The sequence below is a fragment of the Sturnus vulgaris genome, chromosome 9 (assembly GCF_052056855.1).
Source record: "Sturnus vulgaris isolate bStuVul1 chromosome 9, bStuVul1.hap1, whole genome shotgun sequence".
NCBI classification, from domain to species: Eukaryota; Metazoa; Chordata; class Aves; order Passeriformes; family Sturnidae; genus Sturnus; species Sturnus vulgaris.
Window position 1 is genome coordinate 5,568,050 of NC_142251.1, and position 23,973 is coordinate 5,592,022.

The 23,973-nt window shown below is 40.0% G+C and overlaps 1 protein-coding gene across 1 annotated transcript; it reads right to left on the reverse strand.

The window, feature by feature from the left end:
* Positions 1 to 5,505: 5,505 nt before the first annotated feature.
* Positions 5,506 to 23,860, reverse strand: SCP2 (sterol carrier protein 2). Its single transcript, XM_014870619.2, has 16 exons — positions 23,725 to 23,860; positions 21,563 to 21,617; positions 20,937 to 21,008; positions 20,318 to 20,449; positions 19,539 to 19,603; positions 18,476 to 18,602; positions 17,764 to 17,827; positions 17,400 to 17,486; positions 16,645 to 16,795; positions 15,748 to 15,895; positions 14,072 to 14,179; positions 12,387 to 12,540; positions 9,850 to 9,943; positions 9,149 to 9,278; positions 7,631 to 7,710; positions 5,506 to 6,396 (listed from the first exon to the last, which is right to left on the reverse strand). The coding sequence occupies exons 1-16, from the start codon at positions 23,764 to 23,766 to the stop codon at positions 6,301 to 6,303; spliced, it is 1,605 nt and encodes a 534-aa protein (XP_014726105.1). The 5' UTR covers positions 23,767 to 23,860; the 3' UTR covers positions 5,506 to 6,300.
* Between the last annotated feature and the right edge of the window lie 113 nt (positions 23,861 to 23,973).

The following is a 23,973-nucleotide window of genomic DNA, read 5'->3' on the forward strand; positions in this document are numbered from 1 at the left end:
TACAACAAAATGTGCACAGTTTTCTCAGGGAGGAGGAGTAGGGGAATTACCTCACTCACTATGGATGCCAGAGCAGCCCACAAGAGAGAGGAAGTTACCAGCATTCACTCTTCCCCAGAAATGCATTTTTATCTGTGTTTTTGCTGTAGAAGTGTAGTAATTCGTTGTCAGGTAGCATCTAGAGGAAGTACAGGGCATTATAAAAAGAGGGGCATTGTGCCTCCTTTACTGGGGAAACAGAGACACACAAGAGTCAGACACCAGATATCCCATATGCAAAGGTAACATCCTCACATTGTGCAACAAATTACCTGTACAGGCTTTATTTTTTTTCTCCAAGCTTTCATTTCTTCCACATCTTACTCTCCTATGTCAACATACTCCACATTCACAATCTTCCTTCTCCAGGCTCAGTGCTGCATTTCCATCATCCACACAAATTTGCAGGAAAACCAGTGCTGAAGTCAAATCTATCTGAAACTGTTCTGACACACCACTAAGCCAAAGGCTATGCCCTGCCATGGTACATGGACTCAGCAGCCACTGCTTTTGTTCACTGCAGCTTTCAGAGCAAAGAATTTCCACTGCAACACTCACAGCACAGAATGAGCTGAGGGAGGCATTTCCAGTCACACTTGGGTCTTCATACTCTTGCACATTCCCTGCTGCTGGACCTGAGTGGTAGCTGCAACCTGCATGAAGAAACATTTCCAGGTTTAAAAACTGAAGCTGAAGACTCAGTTTAAATGGTATGATTATTTCTTCAGCTCACACAGATGGCAGAGAACCAGGCCCTTGGGCAAACAGCTGCTAGGGCAGCTGTGACAGACAGTGTGTGCCACAAGAGTGCTTTGCCATGGGCCTAGCACAGGGCACCCTGTGCAGGACACAACCTTCTGCACTGCCCAGCAGTAAAAAGCCCCTATGGTGATCAAGCACAGGCTTGGCTACCTTGAGCTCTTAGATTTCAAAGAAACTCTTGCAGACTTGAGCATTGTCCAGGACCAAGCTGCACTATGCAGTACATTCCATGTGAGACCTGCTCAGCTCTGCAACTACTGTTACTGTACTAAACAGGCTAAATTTACTTGTGATATGATAAACTCAAATAACAGACACACCAAACACATCAGAGAACAAAAGGGATAAGCAGATCTACGAAGCACAAGCTCCAAAAACAGTGGTTTTCCACTGAAATTCATCAATTCATTTGTGATCTGCCTGGAGTGAGCCACAAGGCAGTCTGGAGGTTTTAGCTGTATTTTAAAAGGTAACAAAATATTCTTTATTCTCACCTTTATTTATCTGATTAAGACTCAACAGAAATACTGACATTCCTGAAGTGCTCACTATTATGTACTGGTATTGTGCCTTTATATGAAAGGAGAGAAAGAAATCATTAAAATTCTTCTAAGTAACTAGCAGTCATTTTGCTTCAAAAAATGAATAATCAAACCACAAGGAATACAAGGGGGTTTTGTCTCCAAAGCAGGAAGGGAAATATTTTTCATACCTAAGAATTCACAACAGTGCCTAACCATGAGCCTATTGGCATCTGTGTCTTGATCCAAATGAACTCTGAGATGTCTCCCAGAGGACGTGTACTGTTAAAAAAAGAATTTAAAAATCCATGACTGCTTTTAATCTACCTGAAATATGGGAAACAGACACAGCATATTCTGTTCTTGTTTTATACTATCCATGTTCCTTTTAGCCTGCTGCAGCATTATTAGGATGTTTCTGTTCCTGTATCACAGCATATAACTAACATTTCCCAGAAAACCCACCCAGGGCCATACAAAGCCATCTGCTTTTAAGTTAGTAACGAATTCTTCTTACAGATACAGGGTACAGAGCAGCTCACACTGTCACTCCAACAAATTACACTGCTGTTTATTTAAGTAATAAAGGCATTTGTTCCAAACAGTTGGGGCTTTTTCCAGCATTTGTTCTCCACATGTGGTTTGCTTCCTCAAGTGTTGATTTTTCATAGTTAAGAGACTTTTCCCTGCCTTTTATCCACCAGGCTAATTGCATTCTTACCCTTTTCTGCTTAACGAGAGCTGACATGCAGAGCTCTCGGTGCTCTGCAGAGAAGGAAGTGATGGATTTCCTGTTCCAAGGAGGTAAGAGTTGAATCTGACCTCAGATGGATTGGACATATGGGAAAAGGACAAAACCAGCCTTGTGACTATCTGCAGTTTTTTCTATCCTAAGAGGGAAGATGTAGTCAAAGCCCTTTATCCCATCCTGCTGCATCCTGGAATGATCTATTGCCCAAAAATGCAGCTCTCTAACCCAGCTGCCACGAACTGTGCTCAGCTGTTCACAGCCTCCTCACTCTGCACCAGGATGTGCTGTACACAGGCAATGCCACCTGCCAGACTGTGTCACACACATGCATTTTCAAAAGTAAGTGTATTGTTCTGCACTGAACCTATTTCTGATTAGGCAAAGCAGCAGGGCTGAAAATGTAAAACTGAAGTAAAAGTTTAAAAATAAAATCTGTGCTCCAGAACCAAAGCATTCACTCAAGTTCTTGCAAGCCAGATCTGCTGAGTCAGGTATCAACTCAGCTCAGTGGCCCCAACTCTGACAAATCATTTGCTTCTCTTGCTTTTTTTCATTATAGTGAAAATTTCAATATGCAAGAATTACATGTATTTTGCAAAAGAAAATAAAGGTAAGATATACCTGCCAACCTGACAACACCTCTAGCTGTCCCACTAATTATAGCTGAGAAAAAAACCCAAATCAAGAGCTGGCAAGGGGCACTCACCAGAGTCCATGAAGGAAGAACAACCCTCCCAAGTATTTTAATGTCTAAAGTTGAGATTGCCCCTCATGTGAGCTGGGAGTCTGAGAACCCTCTGCCTAGATTACAATTTATTTTTTTCCTTTACACAAGGCCTTTGACACAAAAATTAAAGCACTGCTATGTTCAGTGACTGGCCACCTTTTGGTACCTCTAACTTCCTTTCTAATTCTCCCTCCAAGGAATCCAGTTAACATAACACAATTGCAGTAACAAACTTCAGTTAAAAGGCTGAACTAAAGCTACAGGGCACTGTAGCTGCGGAAAAGAAACTTAATGCTGCTTGGCCAACAAAGCAGTAGGGAATGAGAAAGAAAACCTTTGTAGCAAGATCTCTAAAATGGTACAGACTAAGGTAATGCTTTGAGTTATGCAAAAAATGAGTAACAACTTCACAATGTCAAAAACTGCTTTGTACCACAGAGCTTTTCCTCATGAAAGTAAATTATTTCTATCCATTGTAACATTTATTTATTCAAAGTTGCCATATTCTAAGACTGCAGAATGTTCACAGAGGATTGTGGATTTCTAGAAAAAACACCTTCCCCCTCACTCCCAGAAAAACCAGAGGAAGTATTATATAAAAAAATTACTCAGCAAGTTATAACACAAAGAAGGTGCTGAAAGTGAAGAAGCAATGCAGGACAGATGTCAAAATAAGACATTAGCAGGTAAATGGGGTAAATACACGACATTGTCCTTTACTCCATCTCCTTAAATCCTGCAGAAATCTCAGCCTTACCAGTTCTCCCAGCTGCAGGCTGTGCTAACCTACTCCCTCTACCTACTGCTGATGGGAATGGAAGCTTTAATCTGGGATTTTTCTGTTCGAACATAGCTGTAGATGCTCAAGCCTGAAAGCCCCAGGCCTGTGCAAACCCAGATTTCTCTGAGGGAGAAACCAGGGCCTTAGCCTTGGATATTATTTCTCATGGTAGCAAACAAACTCCAAAGTTATTTTTGCACTTTCCTTTTCACCTTCATACTTCTGTGCAACTTTTCCCCCCTTAAAGAACTAATCTCATTCTGAGCTGAGCACATCCTACTTGAACTATTATTGGGATGGACTACTGTTATCTAGGTTTACATTGATATGTAAATATACTGTTATCTTGTGTGCATTTCAAAACTCATTTTCTGTTTTAATTAAACAGTGGCCAAAGCAGTGGACAGTTGTTCCTGTGCTCAAAATTCTTGAAAAAGGCACATTCTTAGCTTGCACAACAGACATCTCCTCGGAGTTCTTCTGGTAGTATCAATAATTCAAGAGGAAGAACAAATTGTTTTCTGTACAGAATTACTGCTGCAATCCTGTAATTCCCCTTTGTTTTAACCCACAAGCCAAATGGCAAGAACTTAGGAAAAAGCAGTGAATACAATAGCAAGTGTTATTTTACAGAGAGTTAAAACATTGCTTTCATTTGAGGAGATATGACTCCTATCTATTCCAATCCTTTAGATAAGTCAATAAACAGTGCACAGGAGGAAACAGTTCGTATGACCAGACTTTACTTTTAAAAGTTTACAGTGGAGCAATGCCATATTTGTCCTAATTAAAAGAAAAATAATGCCTTGGAAAAGATGATGAACAGTGGGGTCACAAATGTTGTTTCATCCAGATATTAAAGACCAGGCCTGAACACTGAGTTCCTGGGCAGTAAAAGACAGCTGAAATTCAATACAAATGAATTGATGCATATAGAGCAATAACTTAAAATATTTCAGTTTCACAATGCAGAAATAAGCACTGAGTTAGTATGAAAGGAATGAGTCCCCAGTTTCAAAGAGATCCAAGAAAACATCACCTCAAAACAAGGAGTGGTCAAAAAAGCAACTGGGGAAAGAAAAATGTAGGCAGAAAATGCTCTTATATCTTGAAAACTTTTTAACAGGACCATTAGAATGCAGCATACAGGAAGGATACCTGGATGCACAGAAGGTTACAAGGGTCTCTCCATGTGACACAGTTAAATTGAATGACCTCTCTGTAAGCTGTGAAGCCTGAAGGTGACAGGACAAGAATATAAACACCAGTAGTGCTCTGAAGCTGTTCACTGTTCTTCCAGTAAAACACAAAGCCCCCTCAAAAAACTAAGAGGTATAAATGTGCAATATATAAGATAGAAAGGAGTAAGTTTAATTCTATATCATGTGTAGGTACAGAAACTCATGATCTATGCCAAAAAAGCTGTCCAAGGATTCCAAAAGGGACTGGACAACTTCATGAAAGACAATCCAGACATAACCACTTTTGGGTCAAATCTGTGAGCTGGGGTAAAAAAAAAATGACCATCAGTGGCACTTAGGAAAGTACTCTGAGTAAACAGATGATTGGGCCATCTTCATCTTCCTTCCAAGGTACTAAGAGGGAGAAAATCCAGTGGGCCAGAAGGTCTGATACAGTAGAGCCATTCTTACTGCTCAGCAATCTGTCACCATTCCCAATAGGAGGCAGAATGATTGGCTTGAATTTTCTCCATTTTATTATTATTTTAGTTAAGGCAGGGAAATGAAAGTTGCAGATGTGAGATGTGTCTACTGAACTGAGATGAAGTTTATGGATGATGTACTGCCAATGCCTGAGGAGGAAAAAGGGCCTGCAGGTGCCCTTTATGACAACCTGAATAAAACAGTTCAGTACATTAACATGAAATCCATGTTTGTAAATCTGAGAAAGAGACACGCAGAAGAACAGGAAAAGTATATTTAATTTTCTATTAAACTTCCAACCAGAATACATTTTCCCAAAACAGAACTCAAAGCTTTTACATAACTGACAAGAATTTCATCATGATCAATACAAGATTTCACCAGGAGAAAACAGGTAACATATTGGTTATATTCTCTCTCTGCTCTCCTAGCAAATCTAATCTGTTTGCAAGGTGAAGTATTATCAAATCCTGTCAACCTCAATTCAGCATTCTAGTTCCTGCTTACTTCTGGATTTTTTATTTATTTTTTAATTCCAAAGTAGTAATAAGAAAAGTATTTTATAGCAAATTCCTAAAACTTATTCTAAAAAAATGTTGTTAGAGATCCCCTTTACAAGACCATTTTAATGTAAGCAGCAGTAAACTGGTTAGAATGGAAGTCTGAAAGCATTTGTACGACCTGCTATTATAGCCTTTAAAAAATGCAACTTATTTCATTGATGTGCCAAACTATTTATAATTTTCCTCTCTTCCTTTCCAACTAACCTCAACAACAGTAAGCAGCCTAATTCAGCTCTAATTTTTACAAAATTGTCCGTACTGATTCGAACAAAAGCTGTCACAAAGCCCCACCATGTACAATTTTTAAGTGTTAGTGCCTCAAGCTTAGCCATAGAGAAATTGATGGAAATTGTTAAGAGAATTAAGGTCTCTAACCACAGAACTTAGGTGAGAGAGGTCCAATCAAACCCAGACTGTGCCATATTATTGATAATGTCTATTTTCATTCTACTTTTTTGTCAAGAATATCAAGTACTATTTACTCTATTGAGCTCAAAGTTTAGCTTTGCCTGGCTGAAGCTGTAGATTCTGAAGTTTCATTGCCATGCCCATGTTCCCAGAAATCTTCAATTTGCCTTGAAAGAATGCCTGAAAAGAAAGAAAGATTAGGTGAAATGCAATACAACATATTATCCCAAATACACCCCTCCAGACAGTTATGGGTTATTATGGATGACCAGTTTGGTAATTCCAATAGTTCTGGCACACACCTCACCTCCAGAAACAAAGGCATTGTCTGACTGTAGAACAGTAAACTGAGAAAGTTGTATTCTTATTACATTTGGGATATCTAAAGAGAATAAACTTGCTTGTTTTTTAGATTATCACAGCCATGGGTTTGTACCTGGAGCAAGCAGAACACCCCATGTTTGGGTGGTGCCTGTTCATAGCAGGCAAGCTGATTATTTCAACTGCAAACAATAAAGCCACAGTGACAGTAGGTGCCACAACTGATTGCTTAGCTCAAATCCTCCTCAGCTTTAACTGGCTTTGGTCCTGATCAATTTTACAAATCTCACTTGTAAAGTGGACATGCAGTAAATTTGTGTTTTTTCCTCCAGACTTTATAAAGAGATAAACTGCATGCACCAAAATATCCAAACTGTAGATTAAAAGCTGCAGTTGCTCCTGAATTTTCTACATGTATATTACATTTCTATAATGTGTTTTATCTTAAAACTTCTCCTAGACATGTTTCAGTTTACAAAATTTACCCCATGACTACCAGACCAAAATCTTGGAACAGTTACCCACAACATTTCAAATGTGGAAGCACAGCACTGCATAGCAACTTAAAATTAACTTAAACATCTGGTTTACTTGTACACTGTGATTGCTTTTGGCATGCAGAGGAATAAAAACAATGAAACCAACCAACCAAAACCACCCAAACTCCCCACCTAACAACAACAAATAATCACAGGCATTCAGTAGATGCTCACCTCAATTTCTACTTTTCAGCATCAAGATGACTCCTTACACTAATGTCAGCTATGGGGGTAAAGCCCTCCAAAGAGAGGCCCACATTCCTTCTTTCTTATGGCATGTTGCAAAAACTGGATCGCCCCTCTTCTCTGCAAACCAAGCACTATTATATCTCCTTCTGGGATATAACACAGGACACATCCCTGCAGGATGTCTGACATACATCCCTGTCCTTCTTGAAGGATCTCACTTTGGCTGATTTGTTCAGAGCACAAGAATTGTCATTTTTCACATCAGCCATGGCAGTTCTGGATGAAAACATTCAAATTATTTCAACTTAAACACTTTCTAAACAAACCAACCAGTTCCCTGATCAGGTAATCTTTGCTGTACTTACTGTCTGAGGGTTCATTTTGCCAGTCATGAGTGCCAGCAGATCAGTGTCAGCCATTGTGATTGTACAATCTGCCTTCTTATCTGCAAGACAAGAGTGGAATGAAGATTCAAAGTGAGAAATGAAACATTTATAGGAGCTACAGCTACGTGGAGCATCCCTTCAGACCACACATCAGCAAATGGTACCTGAAGTATGTACATGTAAGAGCCATTAAAAAAATATCACCAAGAGGCCCCCCAAAGCCAAGAGGCAGCTGGGCCACATTGCAGCACAGACCATCCCAACACTGAAGGAAGGATGGGCCTTCCTGAAAAGCTAAGCAAATTCATTCCTTGAAAATAAATAATAATCTACTTATATCCAGACAGAATTTTCATTGCAAGCACTGATAAAAATCTTTGTTTTATCAAGCTTATATTTGCTAGTATGAAGATCAGCTTGGAACAGATTTTTCCCCTGTGACATTCTGGAGATATTCACTACTGACATTTCAGGCATTTCCTGCCCTCTCCTTCCATGGGAACAACATGTGCATTCTGAAAGCACTCATTTGAATTAATTCAAGTACAGAAATTTCTAGGATCTTCTTACTAGAAGTAAGCTGGAAAATTATTTTCATAAGCTCTGATACAAATATTGATGTGTAAACCAAAGGGCTAAAACCTGCACACATCTTTTCCTGCACTCATCTTATTATTAGGTTGAGATCTTTGACAAATTGTTGGCCATGCAACAGAAGACTGTGGTCTTCTTTTTGTAAAAATATAACAATGAATTTCTGAATCAAATCCCCTGTCTTGTTTTTAATTAAAAGTCTGTGATGCAGGCTAATGGATATATCAGATTTTGAGGACTGGCTCTTGTCTTTTTTATTTTTTTCATTTTCATTTATTAGGGTGTGTGGCCTCAGATTTGAGACAAGACATTTTCATGGCAAGGGTACAAAGGGTACAAATCCTGTGTTTTCCATATTTTTATAGGGTTCCCCAACACCCCCCAGTCTGTTTCTTATTTCTGCCTTTTTCAAAATGGAACTTGAAGTTTATGTCAGTTGGTACAGCACTGAAACCAATCAAGTTTTGTTGCTTCACTACCTGCAGAGAAGTAACTTGACAAGGCAGACCAGTTTACTGCTTATCAGTGTCTCCAACAAAGCAACTGAAGAAAGAGCTACAAGTTACATTTTTGGCCCAAATTTTAAGAGGTGAGAGTAGCAATATTCCCGAGGTTTGATTTTAACTTTTTTTTTTTTCATTCTGATTTCTGTGAAATTGTATGACAGCTCTGCCTGTAGCCTCTAATAAAATACATTATTATCTCTAGGCAGATTCAGAGTAGATGAGGTTTAGCTCTTGGTCTGGAACACCATGGATTGAAAGTGTCAGTAATAAGAAAAGTTTAAAATTAAGGTAGATCTACATGATTTTTGCTCAAGGTCACTGCAGCCTGAACAGAACATGAGCCTGTATTCATTAGTTTTATGTGTGTTCTGCAATGACATAATAAAAGAGCACTGACCTGAATTAACTGCCACAGAGCCTTTACCGTTTTTCACATCTACTACCCAAGTTGCTTCTTTCCCACCAGGACCATCTTTCACTTTGAAGGCAAAGATTCCACCAATTTTCTTGACAAATTGCTCTCCTTCCTGTAATGACCATGGAATGAGAAAGTAATTTACTTCAATCTAATTTTCAGTTAGTCTTAATTTAATAGAAATAATTAAAAAACCTTCACCATTTCTAGTAATATGAAAATATATATTTCCCCCATTAGGCATCATCGAAACAATAAAAAAATCTAAACAAACAAAACTGACTATCTATATTGAAATCTATTAAACTAAGAAGAATAGTCCTAATAGCCTTGTCCTGACACAAACATAAGTTTGACAAAATGCGATTTCTTCTTCAGATCACACTTACAAAGCAAGCACTTAACACCAAACACAGTTCCTTTGGTTAGTTAGCAAGCTCCTCACATACAACCTAAGCTTGCCTCCACTGAAATATCCTTGTGCAGGTAGGAACTATCTGAATAAAAAGTAATTTAAAATCATGGCACAGTGTAAAAGGTATCCAGCAAAATCCAAATCGATAACATTTGTTTCAATGAGCAGTCCTGAAAAAGTGATGGATGCTAACACATTCCAAACAGGTTTCACACACATTCTGCTATCAATTAAAATCCTGTTGTAGGTAAAAGAAGTATTCAGATACCTCTTGGAGCCTCTTTTCAATCTCTTTGAAGACCAGTTGTGCCTTAAATCCATCAACAGCTGCACTGAGAGGCACAGCTGCAATACGGCCGTTGCTGAAACAAAAACCCCATTAATTTAAACACTTTAAATCACATTTTCAGCATCTTCAGATGATCATGAATAGGCCTAACACCAGCAAGAAATATCTTAGCAGTTTAGAGCAACTCTGGTATCAAAGTGAAGCTTGCTCTCTTGACAGCTTGAATTACAGTCACTCCAGATATCTGTGTGTTGAGTGTATGAAGTGAAGATTAATTTTATAATGAAAGTAAATCATTAATCTTAATCCTGATACTCTGGAGAAATCACCCTGCACGGCCTGATAGCAACATGGGGCCCAATTCTTGATTTCTGCAGGGGCAAGCAGAGCCAAAGTACAGATAAATGTCCAAAGAAATGGCAATTCAAGCAGCAGGAGGAACAAGTTCACTGCTTTTAACATCTCTTGGCAGCAAGGTCCAAAACTGTGGTCAGGTTTGATAATGCTGAAGTGACAGAATTGCTCAAGAAATGTTGCTGGAACTTACTGGGGTAATGACACTGCCCTGTAGATGTGTGACAGGGTAGCCAGAGCAGGCACTGTCTTGTCTGAAGGAGACACATCCATTTTGTTAACAAACCAAGGCTGCACTAAAGGGATGGAAACTTTAACAGAAAAGGCCACCAAACAAAAAGGAGAACTGCTTCAAAAACTAATGCAAAACGGATCAAGTCCTGCTGCCTTGAGGCACTTTCTCACCAGCTATTACTAAAGCCACAGGCTTGATCTGGAACTGGTGATTAACTGTACATCCACTGCTGCAGGAAACTGGTGTGAAGGATCTTCATGATCATGGAGTTTCACCACCTCTCCCTCAATTACACAATGCACATCATAACTCAGTTATGTAAGGGGTGTCTGAGCACATCAGTCACACTGTCCCATTCCAAAGTCTGACACACATTGGTGCAACTCCCTGTGTCAGGGATCTCCCACACAGAGCCTTTGGGGTTTTAAGCTTCTCTAGTGTAAGATGAAATGAGTACTGCTAAGATTTCTCTGGGCTGAGTTGTTCTTATGAAGGTATTTTTAAAATACTGAACACCAGTGAAGGTGAGATGAGCCATAATAAACTAGACTTAAGTTTCTTCAGGAGAAATATTATCTGTACATGAAAAGCTCTCCCTGACAGGAAGAACTACTTCTAGCACCACTTCAAGACTGATGATATAAAAATAGCAACAGGTTTTTTCCATAAAGTGACAGTATTTTTAAAGACAAAGTTTAAACCAGTGGAAAAAGGTGTATTCCCTGTAAGTCATTTCCCTTCAGATTAAAACTGTACCAACACCCACTGACAAGTTTTGTGAGCATGTTTGAAGAGAATTCATGAGAAGACATATTTTTCTTCTATCTTTTTTTCTCACATGGTACAACCTCTTACGGATTAAAAGAGACAGAATTATCACTCCTGAAGCTACAAAAAGTCACTGATGCAGCCCTTGAAAGTTCAGTGGCTTCTCTCATCACCTCTTCCACAGGTTATATTGTCACTTCCCAGGAATTGCACAGGTTTAGCTGAAACAGATTTTAGAAATATGAGTTGGGAGCGAGGGGTATGTTTCTTTCTGAAAGGCCACTGTATGATAAATTCTGCTGTTCACAGGTCTTCAGAGAAAACAAAGCACTGGGAAGAGCTTTAAAAACCAAAATGCCCACAATAAGCATGTCAATCTTTCTAAGGAGAGCTGAAAGTGAAAACGTAAAGGGAACTGTATTTTAACTCTCCTCTGAAATACTAGAACAATACAAATTTTAAGTGTTTTCTCTCAATTCCTGTCCATTCAAGCTACAGCAGAGTACAGACAGCTTCATATCAGTGTTCTCTTACTTGGAAATAGGCTACAATTGCAAGTGCAAATTCTGTAGCTGGTAATACAACAGAATTCTATGGAATTACAGTATAACGTGAAACACGCTGAAAGCAATCCCTCATAGAACTAAACCAGTAACAATTTCAGCAGTGAAAGCAATGGTTTCTCTGTTCCCGTGGATGTCTTGCTGGTTTTCGCAGATACTAGTTTCAATTAATTAATTTTAATGTGATCTGTTTTATTCTTGGAATGTTTTTTATTTGTTTGGTGGCTTTTTTCCTCCGAACATTAGTCTTCCTTACAGACAATCACATGAGCCGTTTCTACAAGCCAGTCTGAGCTTTTCAATAACTCTTAGTGCACAATGTGACACGAGAGCGTGTGAGTTTTAACCTCAGTACAGACCTGCAGTGCTGCAGGTACACAAGAGTTACACGTGCTGTGTGTTTTAGTTTACAGGGCAATAACTCAAAACCAGCTAAGTTTTGAGGGCACAGGAAGCAGGACAGCCAGGCTGGGCCAGCAGCTCTCTGTCCCTGCGCTCTGCACAGCCCCAGCTGAGCGCTCCGGAAGGCCTGGCAGTGCAGCCCGCGGTTCCCCCCGTGCAGGGCGAGCCCCCGGCGTGTGTCCGGCCCGGCTCACCTGCTTTCCCGGGGGAAGCCCATCCTGAAGAGCGTCACGACCACGGCCCCGCCGAGCCCCAGGTTGTGCTGCAGCGCGACCTTCGCCCCCGGCACCTGCCGCCGCCCCGCCAGCCCGCGCAGCTGCCAGCAGAGCTCCGCGCACTGCGCCAGCCCTGAAACATCGAGCGCAGAGCGCGCCGTCAGCCGGGCCTGCCCCGCACGCACCGAGGGACAAGGGAACGGGGGCTGAGCAACATCCAGGGGTCTGAGCTGCCCGGAGGGAGCTGGATGTCCTCGGGAAACCCAAAGGAAGGGGAACCCCTCTGCATCGCAGCCCTGACACTCTGATTATGTTCACCCTCGGTCTCCCCCCAATATTCCATCAGCTTTCTGCAGTCAGGGTCCAGTCCCCCGGCACGCACAGAAGCACGGAGTTCATCGGGCTGGGAAAGAGCTCCAAGATCATCGAGTCCAACCTATGGCCAAGCACCAAGCTTGTCAGCTAGACCATGGAACTGAGTGCCATGGCCCGTCCTTCCTTCAACACTCCACCACCTCCCAGGGCAGCTCATTCCAATGTTTAACCATCCTTTCTGTGTAAAAATTCCTCTTGATGTCCAGCCTAAACCTCCCCTAGCACAGCTTGAGGATATATCCTCTCATCCTGTCTCCAGTTGTCTGGGTTACAACCCTTATTTCAGGAAGCTGCAAAGAGTGAGAAGGTCCCCCCGAGCCTTATTTTCTCTAGGCTGAGCCCCCCTCAGCTGCCTCAGCCATTCCTCACAGGATTTGTGCTCCAGACCTTCCCCAGCTCCATTGCCCTCCTCTGGACGTTCCTCACACATTTCTCCTTTCCCCCATCCCTTCCTCTCCCTTCCCCATGACAACTGCACAAGTCTTTGAACAAGACAGACAAAGAATCTGCACTTCATTCACCAAGTTGAAACACTGCCAACTTTGGAACAGCTTTTGGTTTAAACATTCCAACATTGGAACATTATGAAGAAGAGGAGTTAAGTTTTAAAATTCGAGTAATAGATGAGAATGAACATTCTTATCACCATTCTCATCACATTCTCTCAGCCTCAAGAAGAGGATATGTACTGTGGTGCAGCCTGCCCTGGAATGGTTTGGATATTTAAGAGGATTTACAGGACCCTTTTTTAGCATATAACTGGCCTCAAGACTGTTTCCAAGGGAAAAGAAGCTGACAGGCTGGAGTTTTGTCATTTTCTGCATTTTACTGACTCTTCCTCCATCCCATGCAGGCAATGGAGAAGCAAGAATGCCAGTAAGTGCCTCTGCTTTTATCACTGTGTAACTGACAAAAGTTAATACAAACCTGGCAATGCACTCTCATCCTGTTACAGATACCCACAGCCTCATTTATCTGGAACACTTCCTCCTGCCCCCACACTTAACTGCATATTCTACCTCACTGTTATAACTGTTTACATTAAGATTTGGTGTTCTAAAACGTTTCATCTTCTCCAGTTTTCTGACAACTTCTCATTTCCAAGGAGGGTGAATTATCATCATAAATCCAAACACATTTTGTCCAAGAGCCAACCCAACTCACTTAGAAACAGGCACAGCAATTTAAAGAAAGTAAGCAAACAAATAAAAACCAACAAAACACACAAAACCCAAAACAACAAACAGAACAAGCAAAAAAAGCAAACAACAACAAAAAAAGGGAAATACCTGTGGCACCAAGAGGATGTCCCTTGGAAATCAAGCCACCACTGGGATTAATAACCCATTTTCCTCCATAAGTATTGTCTCCTCTGTCGATCAGGTCACATGCTCTTCCTACAAAACAGTGCTTATGTAAGAAAAATATTCTTTTTTTATTTGTAAGTGATTTTTCAGTTCTGCTCTAACTTACCAGAGATGCTGGGTGTCAGTCAAACCCTAAGAAATGCTACAGCTCATATTTCACAAAGAGCAAAAATTAGCCAAACTACACGAATGAGACTTGCTTATACCATTGGAGAAAGCATAATGTGGAAGAGAAGCATTTGGTACAAAAGTTGTTTTTAATTTGCTGTTGAATTGTTCTGTTGGTATATACAGCATTATGATACAATCAGTATAATGAACCTATTTATATTTTGTTCATGAAACTGTAGTGAGAACTATGGCTTTGGTCAGTTGTAATTTGTGACCTGCAGGACTTGGAGGGTGAGCACCACGTTGAACACAAGCCCTTGCCACAAAGGCCAACTAATGGTACCTTGAGCTGTATTAAGACATTAAAATAGTAAATAAAACCACTCAGAAGACTAATGCTTGGAATTATTTAGCTTTGCAGACTCCAGACAATTCTCCCTTTTAACCAGGCTTATACTCATGTATTCTTGTACCAGCTTCTTCAGCCAACATTATTAACCCTGAAGTCTAACAAAGATCTGTCATGGTCCCATGGTGCCATTAAATGAGAACACCAGGTTAGATTTGCCCATCTATATCCACAGTGGTTTATGCCATTCCATTAATCTTTATGCCTAATTAGTCTATCATTCCAAGATAAGCTTCATATACTATTAAGGCCAGACTAAGGGTTGTGAGAACAGCACTATTAAATAACCATGCACAGGGTGAATTTGTCAAATAGACAAGTACAACCAGGATTATTCTGCAATTAAAGGAATGAACCTAAAGAGCTTAATGTGCCTGTTTAAATATGTCAAACATTTACCATTTTTTCTGCAAATACCATATAAACACAGCAAAAAAGACAGTAGAAAGCAAACATTCAAAGGCAAACACAAAAGTCTTCCTGGAGTTCCATCAATGCCTGTTTCAGTAAGAAAGCTCAGACTTAATATACCACCTAGTGCCAGAATATGGTATTTTCTCACCATTATTTAACAAATTAGAAAAAGATTATATCAGATGATAGTCTATGCAAAACAAGAATATGTTTAGAATTTAAATATATCATGAACTGCAACAGCAGTTATTTGAAAACATAAAATACCCTCTTCAGCAGAAAATTTTAAATTATTTTACTTACATATACAGAGCTAAATTCAACTGCCATTGAATCTGTTGTAAATCCAGCAGATTCACTGACATTAAACTAACCTGGACAGACTGAGCATTGTTACACAGTTGACTTTAGATGCACGTTGATAATTTGCCAACAACTCTGAGGCAAAGATGTTGCCAAGATCAGTGACTTGCTAAAGCAATTCTTGTCCTATTTTTATCTTCTTAAAAGGAAATACACAGATGGAGGGAAATCTTGGGGTAAGATTATGATAGAATACAGCTTCAAAAAAGGGGCCTAAGACTGAGATCACAGGATTTCTTAATTTGAGTATTTTTGGTGCTTTCAATTTCAATAAAACAATTCTCTCCATTGCTGCTATTACCTTCTGGACACAGTCCCAGAGCTTCATAGGTGATGAATTCATTAACTGAGAAGCAGTCATGAAGTTCAATCACATCAACATCTGTAGGTTTCAGCCCTGCTTTGTCAAAACATTTTTGTGCAGCTTTTTTAGTCATATCATAGCCAACCTGAAAAAAAGGAGAAATTGTATGTTAAAATATAGCTCACAGTTTAATTTTTACAATTAATTTTAACTATGCTTCTGTAGATCCTGTCAGTGAAAGAAGGAGATGGTATTCTAATTTATTTTAATGCATCACATGTCAGAGTTTGACATTCATACAATAAAAATTGTCTAGAAAGAAATGACACATTCTCAGGCTTATTGTTGGCATGCAAAATCTTTCTGAGGAATATCCTCTATTTCCTCAACCTTGATTGCAACCTAAATTGTTCCTCTGCATGACTCAGACCAACAGCCTTGAAACAATCCTCAGATTGTCTAGTCACCTTTTTCTATGATCCACCTGATTATTTTAAATTTCATTATAAAGAGAAAAATGAAAGGAATTTTCTTTTGCCTTTCAAGGTGTTTAAAAAATAGCCTGCAAATAATTTGTTAAAAACTAGGTTTCTGATAGCCTGTTTGTAAGTTACTTATTGTCATTCCACAATCAATCCTTGCTTATTCCATATCTGTCCAAAAGAAATCAATTTTACATTCACCTCAAAGCATAATATGTTTGCTCAATGACATGAAAATATGTACAGCATCACTAGGACTTGCAAGTGCTAAAAAACCCAAAAAACTAAAAAAAATACCCACCCCAAAACCAAACAAAAAAACCCTCACAAAACACCAATCCAAAACTATAAGCAAAGAACCTCAGAAAAACCACCCCAATGAACGCCAGGGAATACAGAATAGTAAACTTACCATCTTCATACAACTGTTTTCTTCAAATGTGCTTGGATAATCAGTAGCCATCACCTGGGCTAGAATTTCCACAGCTTTTGGCTGCAGTTTATGCCTTTTCACAAACTCCTCATTAGCCAAAATTGCAGCTGCGGCACCATTTGATGTTGGACTGATTGAAAGGAAAATAATGATGCTATTGTTCTAAATCAGTAATGTCAATCTTTATTAGATTGTTGATCTTCCTTAGATTTATCTTTTAATACAAGCCAAAAAAAAAAACCCCAAACATACAAAACCCCACTCTCTTTGGCTGATACCACTGAAACTATAAATTCCATCAGTGCTTACTAGTCACTTTAGTAATATTTATAACAGACATCTAAAAATCATGACAAAATAGAAATGTGTCATTAAGGTTTTTCAATTTAGGACAAATCAAAGCTATAAACATATATACACCGTCCAAGTGTGCTTAGGAAAGGCTGAAGAAAAGAATTAACACTTAACAGCAATGGATGCACATTAGTAAAAGAACAGAATTATATGAGAACCCCAAAGTACAAAACTTATTTCAGCTCACTGTATTACACTGAGAGCAAGTATCTAGTGTTTGGTCATGACAGAGTTTCCACATTTGTTTTATTTATGAAGAGTTTTACTTAAAGCAGTCTGTAAATGATAATTTACACATAAACAGACTTTATTTAAATAGATTCATACCATATTTGTCTTAACATCAAGATCTAGTTCACAATGCAAATTCCTCTCCTTACCAACACTGTAGGACAGTCAAGTAATCAAAAATTTTCCGAGAATGCAGAACTTCATCTAATGTGTACTCCTTTTGGAACTGGGAATAGCTATGGAAAACAGAGATGCCATCTCAGATTGAGCAGCAGACACACTAATATCACACTACTAGGCAGCTATAGAGCTCTTTGTAAAACAAAGTATAAGGCACCAGATAGAGAATTCATTTTTATATATTCCTAGAATAATTTATTTATTTTCCCATTCCACAATAAAGAACATATGCTGAAAACATTCTGAACATATTATAAAAATACCACTTTGTTGTGCATTAATCTTTTTTAACAACCAGGGATGTTGACTACAGAGGCAGAGTACGTGACTCACGGGTTGTTGGTTGAATGGCTGTGGTTCTTCCATGCAATTTTCGCAAAGTACTCTGGATTTGTCCCTGAAAAGGGAAAAAGAAAGCTGTGTTGAAATACTTTGTTTACTCAAACAGTGCTGATGTAACAGTTTAAATATTGTGTCATAAGAATCTGACCTTTACAAGCATCTTTACACTGTTATGAAGACTTTCCTTAGAACTCAGCTGAGGTTTCAAAAAAACTAAACATGGCTGAGTTTTAGCTGACAGAACAACCCCCTTCTATGGTTTACACTTACATAAAAACACAGAAAACAAGTGCATTTTATTTGATGTATTATTCTATTACTGAAATTTAAATGCTTATTTTCCTATCAGTGCAGAACAGCTGCATTGAAATATTAGAGCCTAAGTCTTTATTTTTTTCATATAATACCCTAAATAAAAGATGTACAACAGGCCAGGCTGTCACCTTGGAGCCAATTCCCTTGTCTGGCCAGGGGGTAGCAAAAAGCAGTGGCACCAGCCTTGTACCAGGTATTAAATCAAATCAAATACCCAACAGCTTTTGCCAAACAGTTCAGCCCCATGCCCCTCTAGCTATCCTAAGGCACAGGGATAAAATGCAGGAAGTTATGCAACCTCAATGCTATCCTTTCTTTAAACAAAATCCTATTATTTTCAAATCACTTAATAAAGAGATGACAATGAAAAAAATGTATTTTAACAGACCATATTTCTCCATATGTTCTTTGCCAGCGCTTGCAAACATCTGAGGTGCCACTGGAGCACTTGCTAGGCCATATTTATTTATCATAATTTCCAAATGTTTGTCCATAGGATTAGTTCTATCTGCAAACTGAAAGCAGAAATACAAAGCAAATCATAATTTCCTTTTATTTTCAACATCACCACAAAAATGTCACAGATTTCAAGCAAATGAGAGGTTTTTCTAATATTTTTGACAAGTCCCCAGGCAGTATGTTACACTTCAGTGGCATGTTCAGATGTATTGATACTTTCCCAGCTATAAAAAAAGAGTAAATAAGCAGAAAATGTTTAACATTGTAAAAACTGCACTGATTCATGGCAAGAATCACTGCTACATGATTTCTGTCACAGTCGCTATTTTCAGTAGAGGACTTTGGGTATTCTTCCCCTCACTTAAAATCCTATAGTTGATATAGTTTCAAGTCATAAAATTAATACTCTATTAGTATTTTCAATGAAGCTTAGATGAAATATCATAAAGCATGTTAAAAGATAACTCTCTCATTTTTATCACTTGCTAAATGTAACATTTTTCACCCAAATCTCTTGAACATATTATCAAATTTGGCAGTTCTGCAGTTAAATGACATATGGGCTCTAATATTGCTTGCCTTAAGGCAAAATATACACAAACCCACACACACTTCTTCAGTAAAAACAAATAAGAGTCAAGAAACCCTTAATTTTGGGAGAGGTGTTAACAGGTCAACTGAGAAAGCATCAGTATTTTTTTTGGTATTTTCCTCTTCCCCCACTAACCCAGCCTTTAACATAATCTTGGCAAAATACAACAAACATGACACATGAATTTTGTTTTAGAAACGTATTTTTTATAGTATGTCATAGATGCCACTAGAATCACAAAACTCACCAAAAGATTATTTAGATCAAACTAATGGTTTCTTTTGTCATCATCTACAGCAACACAGTAAAGCAAGTGGAATTATGGAGAATACATCTCAGAGAATGAGGAAGTGTATCTCATGTACAAACACAAAACATATCAAGTATTTCAGACACTTACACCTGAAGCAAGAGATCCTTTTGCCATCCTCTCAAAGCCGAGTGCCAGAACACAATCTGCCAAACCTTAAAATAAAATGTGTGGCTATTTAAAGCTGGATGCAATTATAAATGACACTAAGTCCTTAGAACTATTCCTTTACAAGGTATGTACACAAACACCTACCAGCTGCTCTTCCTTCCTCCTTCATTTTTGAAAGAATCAAATTAAGATGGACAATATATTGATACAAAGATATTGATTCCTAAGAATGAAAGATCACTACAGGATAGGGGGTTTATTTTTAACTGTCTGACAGCAACTCTCATAGACAACCAAGCATTTGTGTCTCACCTACAAATACTAAACAATCATACACAGTGTTACTATAGCTCTCACACAGAAACATCAGCATCAGTGCAAGAAAGTATCAAAGTCCAAAAAGGAACTGCAAAAACAGGAGGAAATACTCATCTGCCAGTTCAAAGAATGGTCTGTCAGTCTGCTCTCTCCCCTCCCTTCCAAAAATGTGTTAGTTAAACACTCACATTAACTTCAAACTAAAAGAAAATGCTAAGCTTTTTGGCAGATTCTTCTTTTCATCCCGAAGAATCTGGTGCCTGCAGTCCTATAATGCCACTTGTTCTGCACTGCTCCAAGCAATAATTGCAGGAACACGTAACTGGTAGAACTGACTAGGTTCATGCAGCTCATGACACAGGAAAAGACGTGCCCATCCACATACACCACCCCACTGCATCCCAGACCATCTCTTATGGGCACAGAGCAAAACAACCCACCTCCTTCTACAAGCTGTCTGGCCATGAACAAAGCAGTGGATCCAGTAGCACAGTTGTTGTTAACATTGATGATGGGAATGCCAGTTAGACCTAGACCATGGTAGATTGCCCTCTGCCCACAGGTTGAGTCACCTTCAAATAGAAACACAACATTAAAATAAGGTACAAACTCAACAAAAATAAATCCTGCCATGTGTGTGCAGTGCTACCAATTAAACTGTAAACTTGAACTTCTCAGCTGTCACCTTGAGTATAGCTCTCAGGTATCCACAGTAAAGAACCTCAGAAACAAAATGAAACTCCTCAGATTTTAAAACCAGGAGTTTGTCCTGTTTCTGTTTCACAGGCTGTCAATCAAAGGGACATAACTGGACTGGACAGAAGGGGCATAGAGGTGTGGCTTGGGAGCTGCTCTGGGTATCACAGCAGACTGACCCTACTTCAGATGCCACAATACAGTTGATAACAGAGAACCAGAAGAAAAGTAAATGGAAAAATTTTTTTGCAATGGAAATAGATTTCCCCTTAAAAGAAAGCTTATTGATGGCACTCCTCATCTTTATCCACAGAGATGTCTGCAATTGTCACAGAAGTCACATCCCAATCAAACAGTACTCACCATAGACATAACCCACACATGCTTGCTTCACTGCTGAATAAGGAATCCCAGCATCAGCTAAAGCAGCCTGGCCTAAGAAACAGTTTAAAAGTTGGAAAAAAGTTTAAAATTGAAGGTTAAATAAAAAAGCAGCTCTCACAACCATAACAAGCAAACCTTGTAGAGTATTCACACATTAGAGTTGTAGAAATTCCTTACTGTATGGTGCAAATGGTTAATATAGTCTAGTACCTCATAGGGACAACTTCATGCTCTTAAGGGTAATTTCACAGTATTTTGAGTTCTGAACAAGCTTCTTTATCAGAAAATTTCATCCAATCAATTTTGTGTTCATGCACCAAGGCCGTTCGTCCCAATGAGAGTATGTTTTGAATAATATAGATAAGTATTAAATTATTTAAGTGCACAATCCAATTTTAAACCATCCTGCTGACTTCAGCCTGGAAGGGCTGACCTGGACAGGTCAGTTATGGATTTGGTGAAAGTGGTCTGAGTTTTAAATCTGCTTTTTAGGTGTATCTATTTATTGAACAGTAGCTTTTCCTTCATACATGTAATAAAAATATTGGCTATAAGACCTAAAATAAGCATCAGCAATCAAACAAAATGCTTTATTACTAAATTACCTGCTTCCTTAGCCATGTCAGGATAATCAGCACTCTTCTCACTAGGTTTTGAAAACTGGCAAGAGAAAAGGACAAAAAACAAACTGAGAATAAATCATAGTGAGATTTAACTCATATTTTGCTCAAATTGGCATATTTAAAAACTTTATATTTAATTTAGAAAGAAGTTTTAAATAATGCAAACAATGTAATTTCATTCACCCAAAAGTGCATGTAGAAAATCTTTACAATTCCTAAGTGCTGCTGCCAGACCCCACAATGGCTAAAAAGAGAAAATAGTGCAACTTTATGGGAGCTGAGGGCTATTTCTAGTCAGTGTTAAAGAAGATCCATGACTATGGAGATGGATAATAATCCTGTCCAAAGCCTGTGGGTGAAACAGAGAATAACTGTGATCTTCACCAATTCATCATAATACACGTCATAATAATCACTGAAGCTTTGATAAATATCTCCCTTCCACTTTTTTTTTGTTATACTACTGTTTGTAACAAGGCAATGTTTGTTCTTTGTAGAGAATTGATCACACCTTACTCCTTACCATTGGAGTAGAGGTGGCATTTCTATTTTCTTTGCAGTGTGAATTATTAGAGACCACCACAAGGTAGTGGTTTGCATTTTTACATCACTAACAAAAAGTGTCACTGCTAAAAGAAACCCTCATGCTAACTATTTATAATCCCACAAATTATTTGATATCCTCTATGAGCATACAAAAATCAATTTGTGGCCTCTTTCTGTTTATCCTCCTGACTCCAGCCATTTGTACCCCTTAGCTGTATTTCCTGCAGTGCCTTCTTTCATGAGATTAGACAGCAAAGGTCATAAGAAAAAACAGTTGGTGAGTTGATCATTATAGAAGTCTGTAGGAGTGACTGACATCACTTGGGCTAACAGAGGAGAAGAGTACTGACAGTTCCTCAAGTCATGCTCAACTGGTAATTGAGATGATCCACTTCTGAAAATGCAGAGCACTAGGGAACTGACGGTTACACACACAGGAAACATGGACTGTTGTTGTGAGAAGATATAGCAAACTTTAGCAGTCATTACATCATTAACATTAAATCAAATAGAAGCAATACAGTTCTAAAAGATTTCATCATAAAATACTTAAGATCTAATGTGGCGTCTGGCAGGTTTTACTTGTCTCTTCCATGAGGATATCACCAGTGAGCTCAATAACTTACATTACTATACTCCGTGATCTAGTCCAATAAACACAATTAACAGAATTGTCTTTAACTTTTCAATCCTTTCCCTATCACATCGCATGCTGGAGAAACACCCATGCAGCCACAAGACAAAAAGCTATTATTTAAAAGGTGCCAAGGGGAGGAGTTTCTGACTACTCTGACAAATATCAAAGTTGTCTTGAGATTCATGTATCAAAGATAAAAATGGTTCTTTTACTGTTCCTCTTTGAAAATCATAAAATCCTTTAGGCCTTAAAGATCAAGTCTAACTGTTACCTCAGCACTGCCAAACCCAGGTTGCCTGTTCCTGGGTTTGACAACCCTTTGGGCGAAGAGTTTTACTTAATCTTAATTCTAACTTCAAACGTGCCTTGTGGAAACTTGAGGCCACTTCCTCTTGCCCCATCACTTGTTACTTGGGAGAAGAGCCCCACGGCCACCTGGCTACCACGGGCTCCAGGGGAGCTATGGAGGAGCTAAGGGGGCGAACTGTGCGCTCACAAGCCAAGGGACAGGAACAGAAACGCCTCAGAACAGACCCTGCGGGGCCCTGCCCTCCCCGAGCCCCTGCCCCGGGACGGGCCCTGGGTCAGCGGCTGGGGGGACACGGGGACACGGGGACATGGGGACACTGTGCCCGCTGCAGGGCTGTTGTATCGACCGGCTCTGTGGAGCACGCCGTTCACCTTGGCCGGGCCCGGCCCCCCTCACATCCCGAGCAAGGTTGAACTTTGCGCGGGGCCGCTGCCGCCGGGCCGAGACCGGACTCGGGCTCTGCCAGTGCGCTCCTGAGGTGCCAGCGAGTCCCGTGAGGGGCTTCAGCCGCGCCAGGGTGGGCGCGGGCAGCTCCCGCAGCAGCTTCCCCCTCAGCGCCAGCAGGGGACAGCCGGGGAGCGCCGCCGAGGCCGGCCTCGCGCGGGCCGCGTCCCCCCGCGCACACACGGGCGTCAGGGAGGGCGGCGGTACCTTGGTCATGCCGACGCCCACCACGAACACCCGGCGCTGCATGATGGCGATGATGACAGGACAAACCCTGCTCCCCCTGCTGCTGCCGCCGCCGCGTCCCGCGGGCCCTCAGCGACACCGGGGGCGGGGCCAGCGAGGGGGTGGGGCGAGGGCCAGGGCGGGGCCCCATAGACCCGCCCCTTAAAGGTGCAGCGCCCTCCTCGCGGCACTGGCCGGGTGTCCCTGTCCATAGCGCAGCCACTGCCAGTC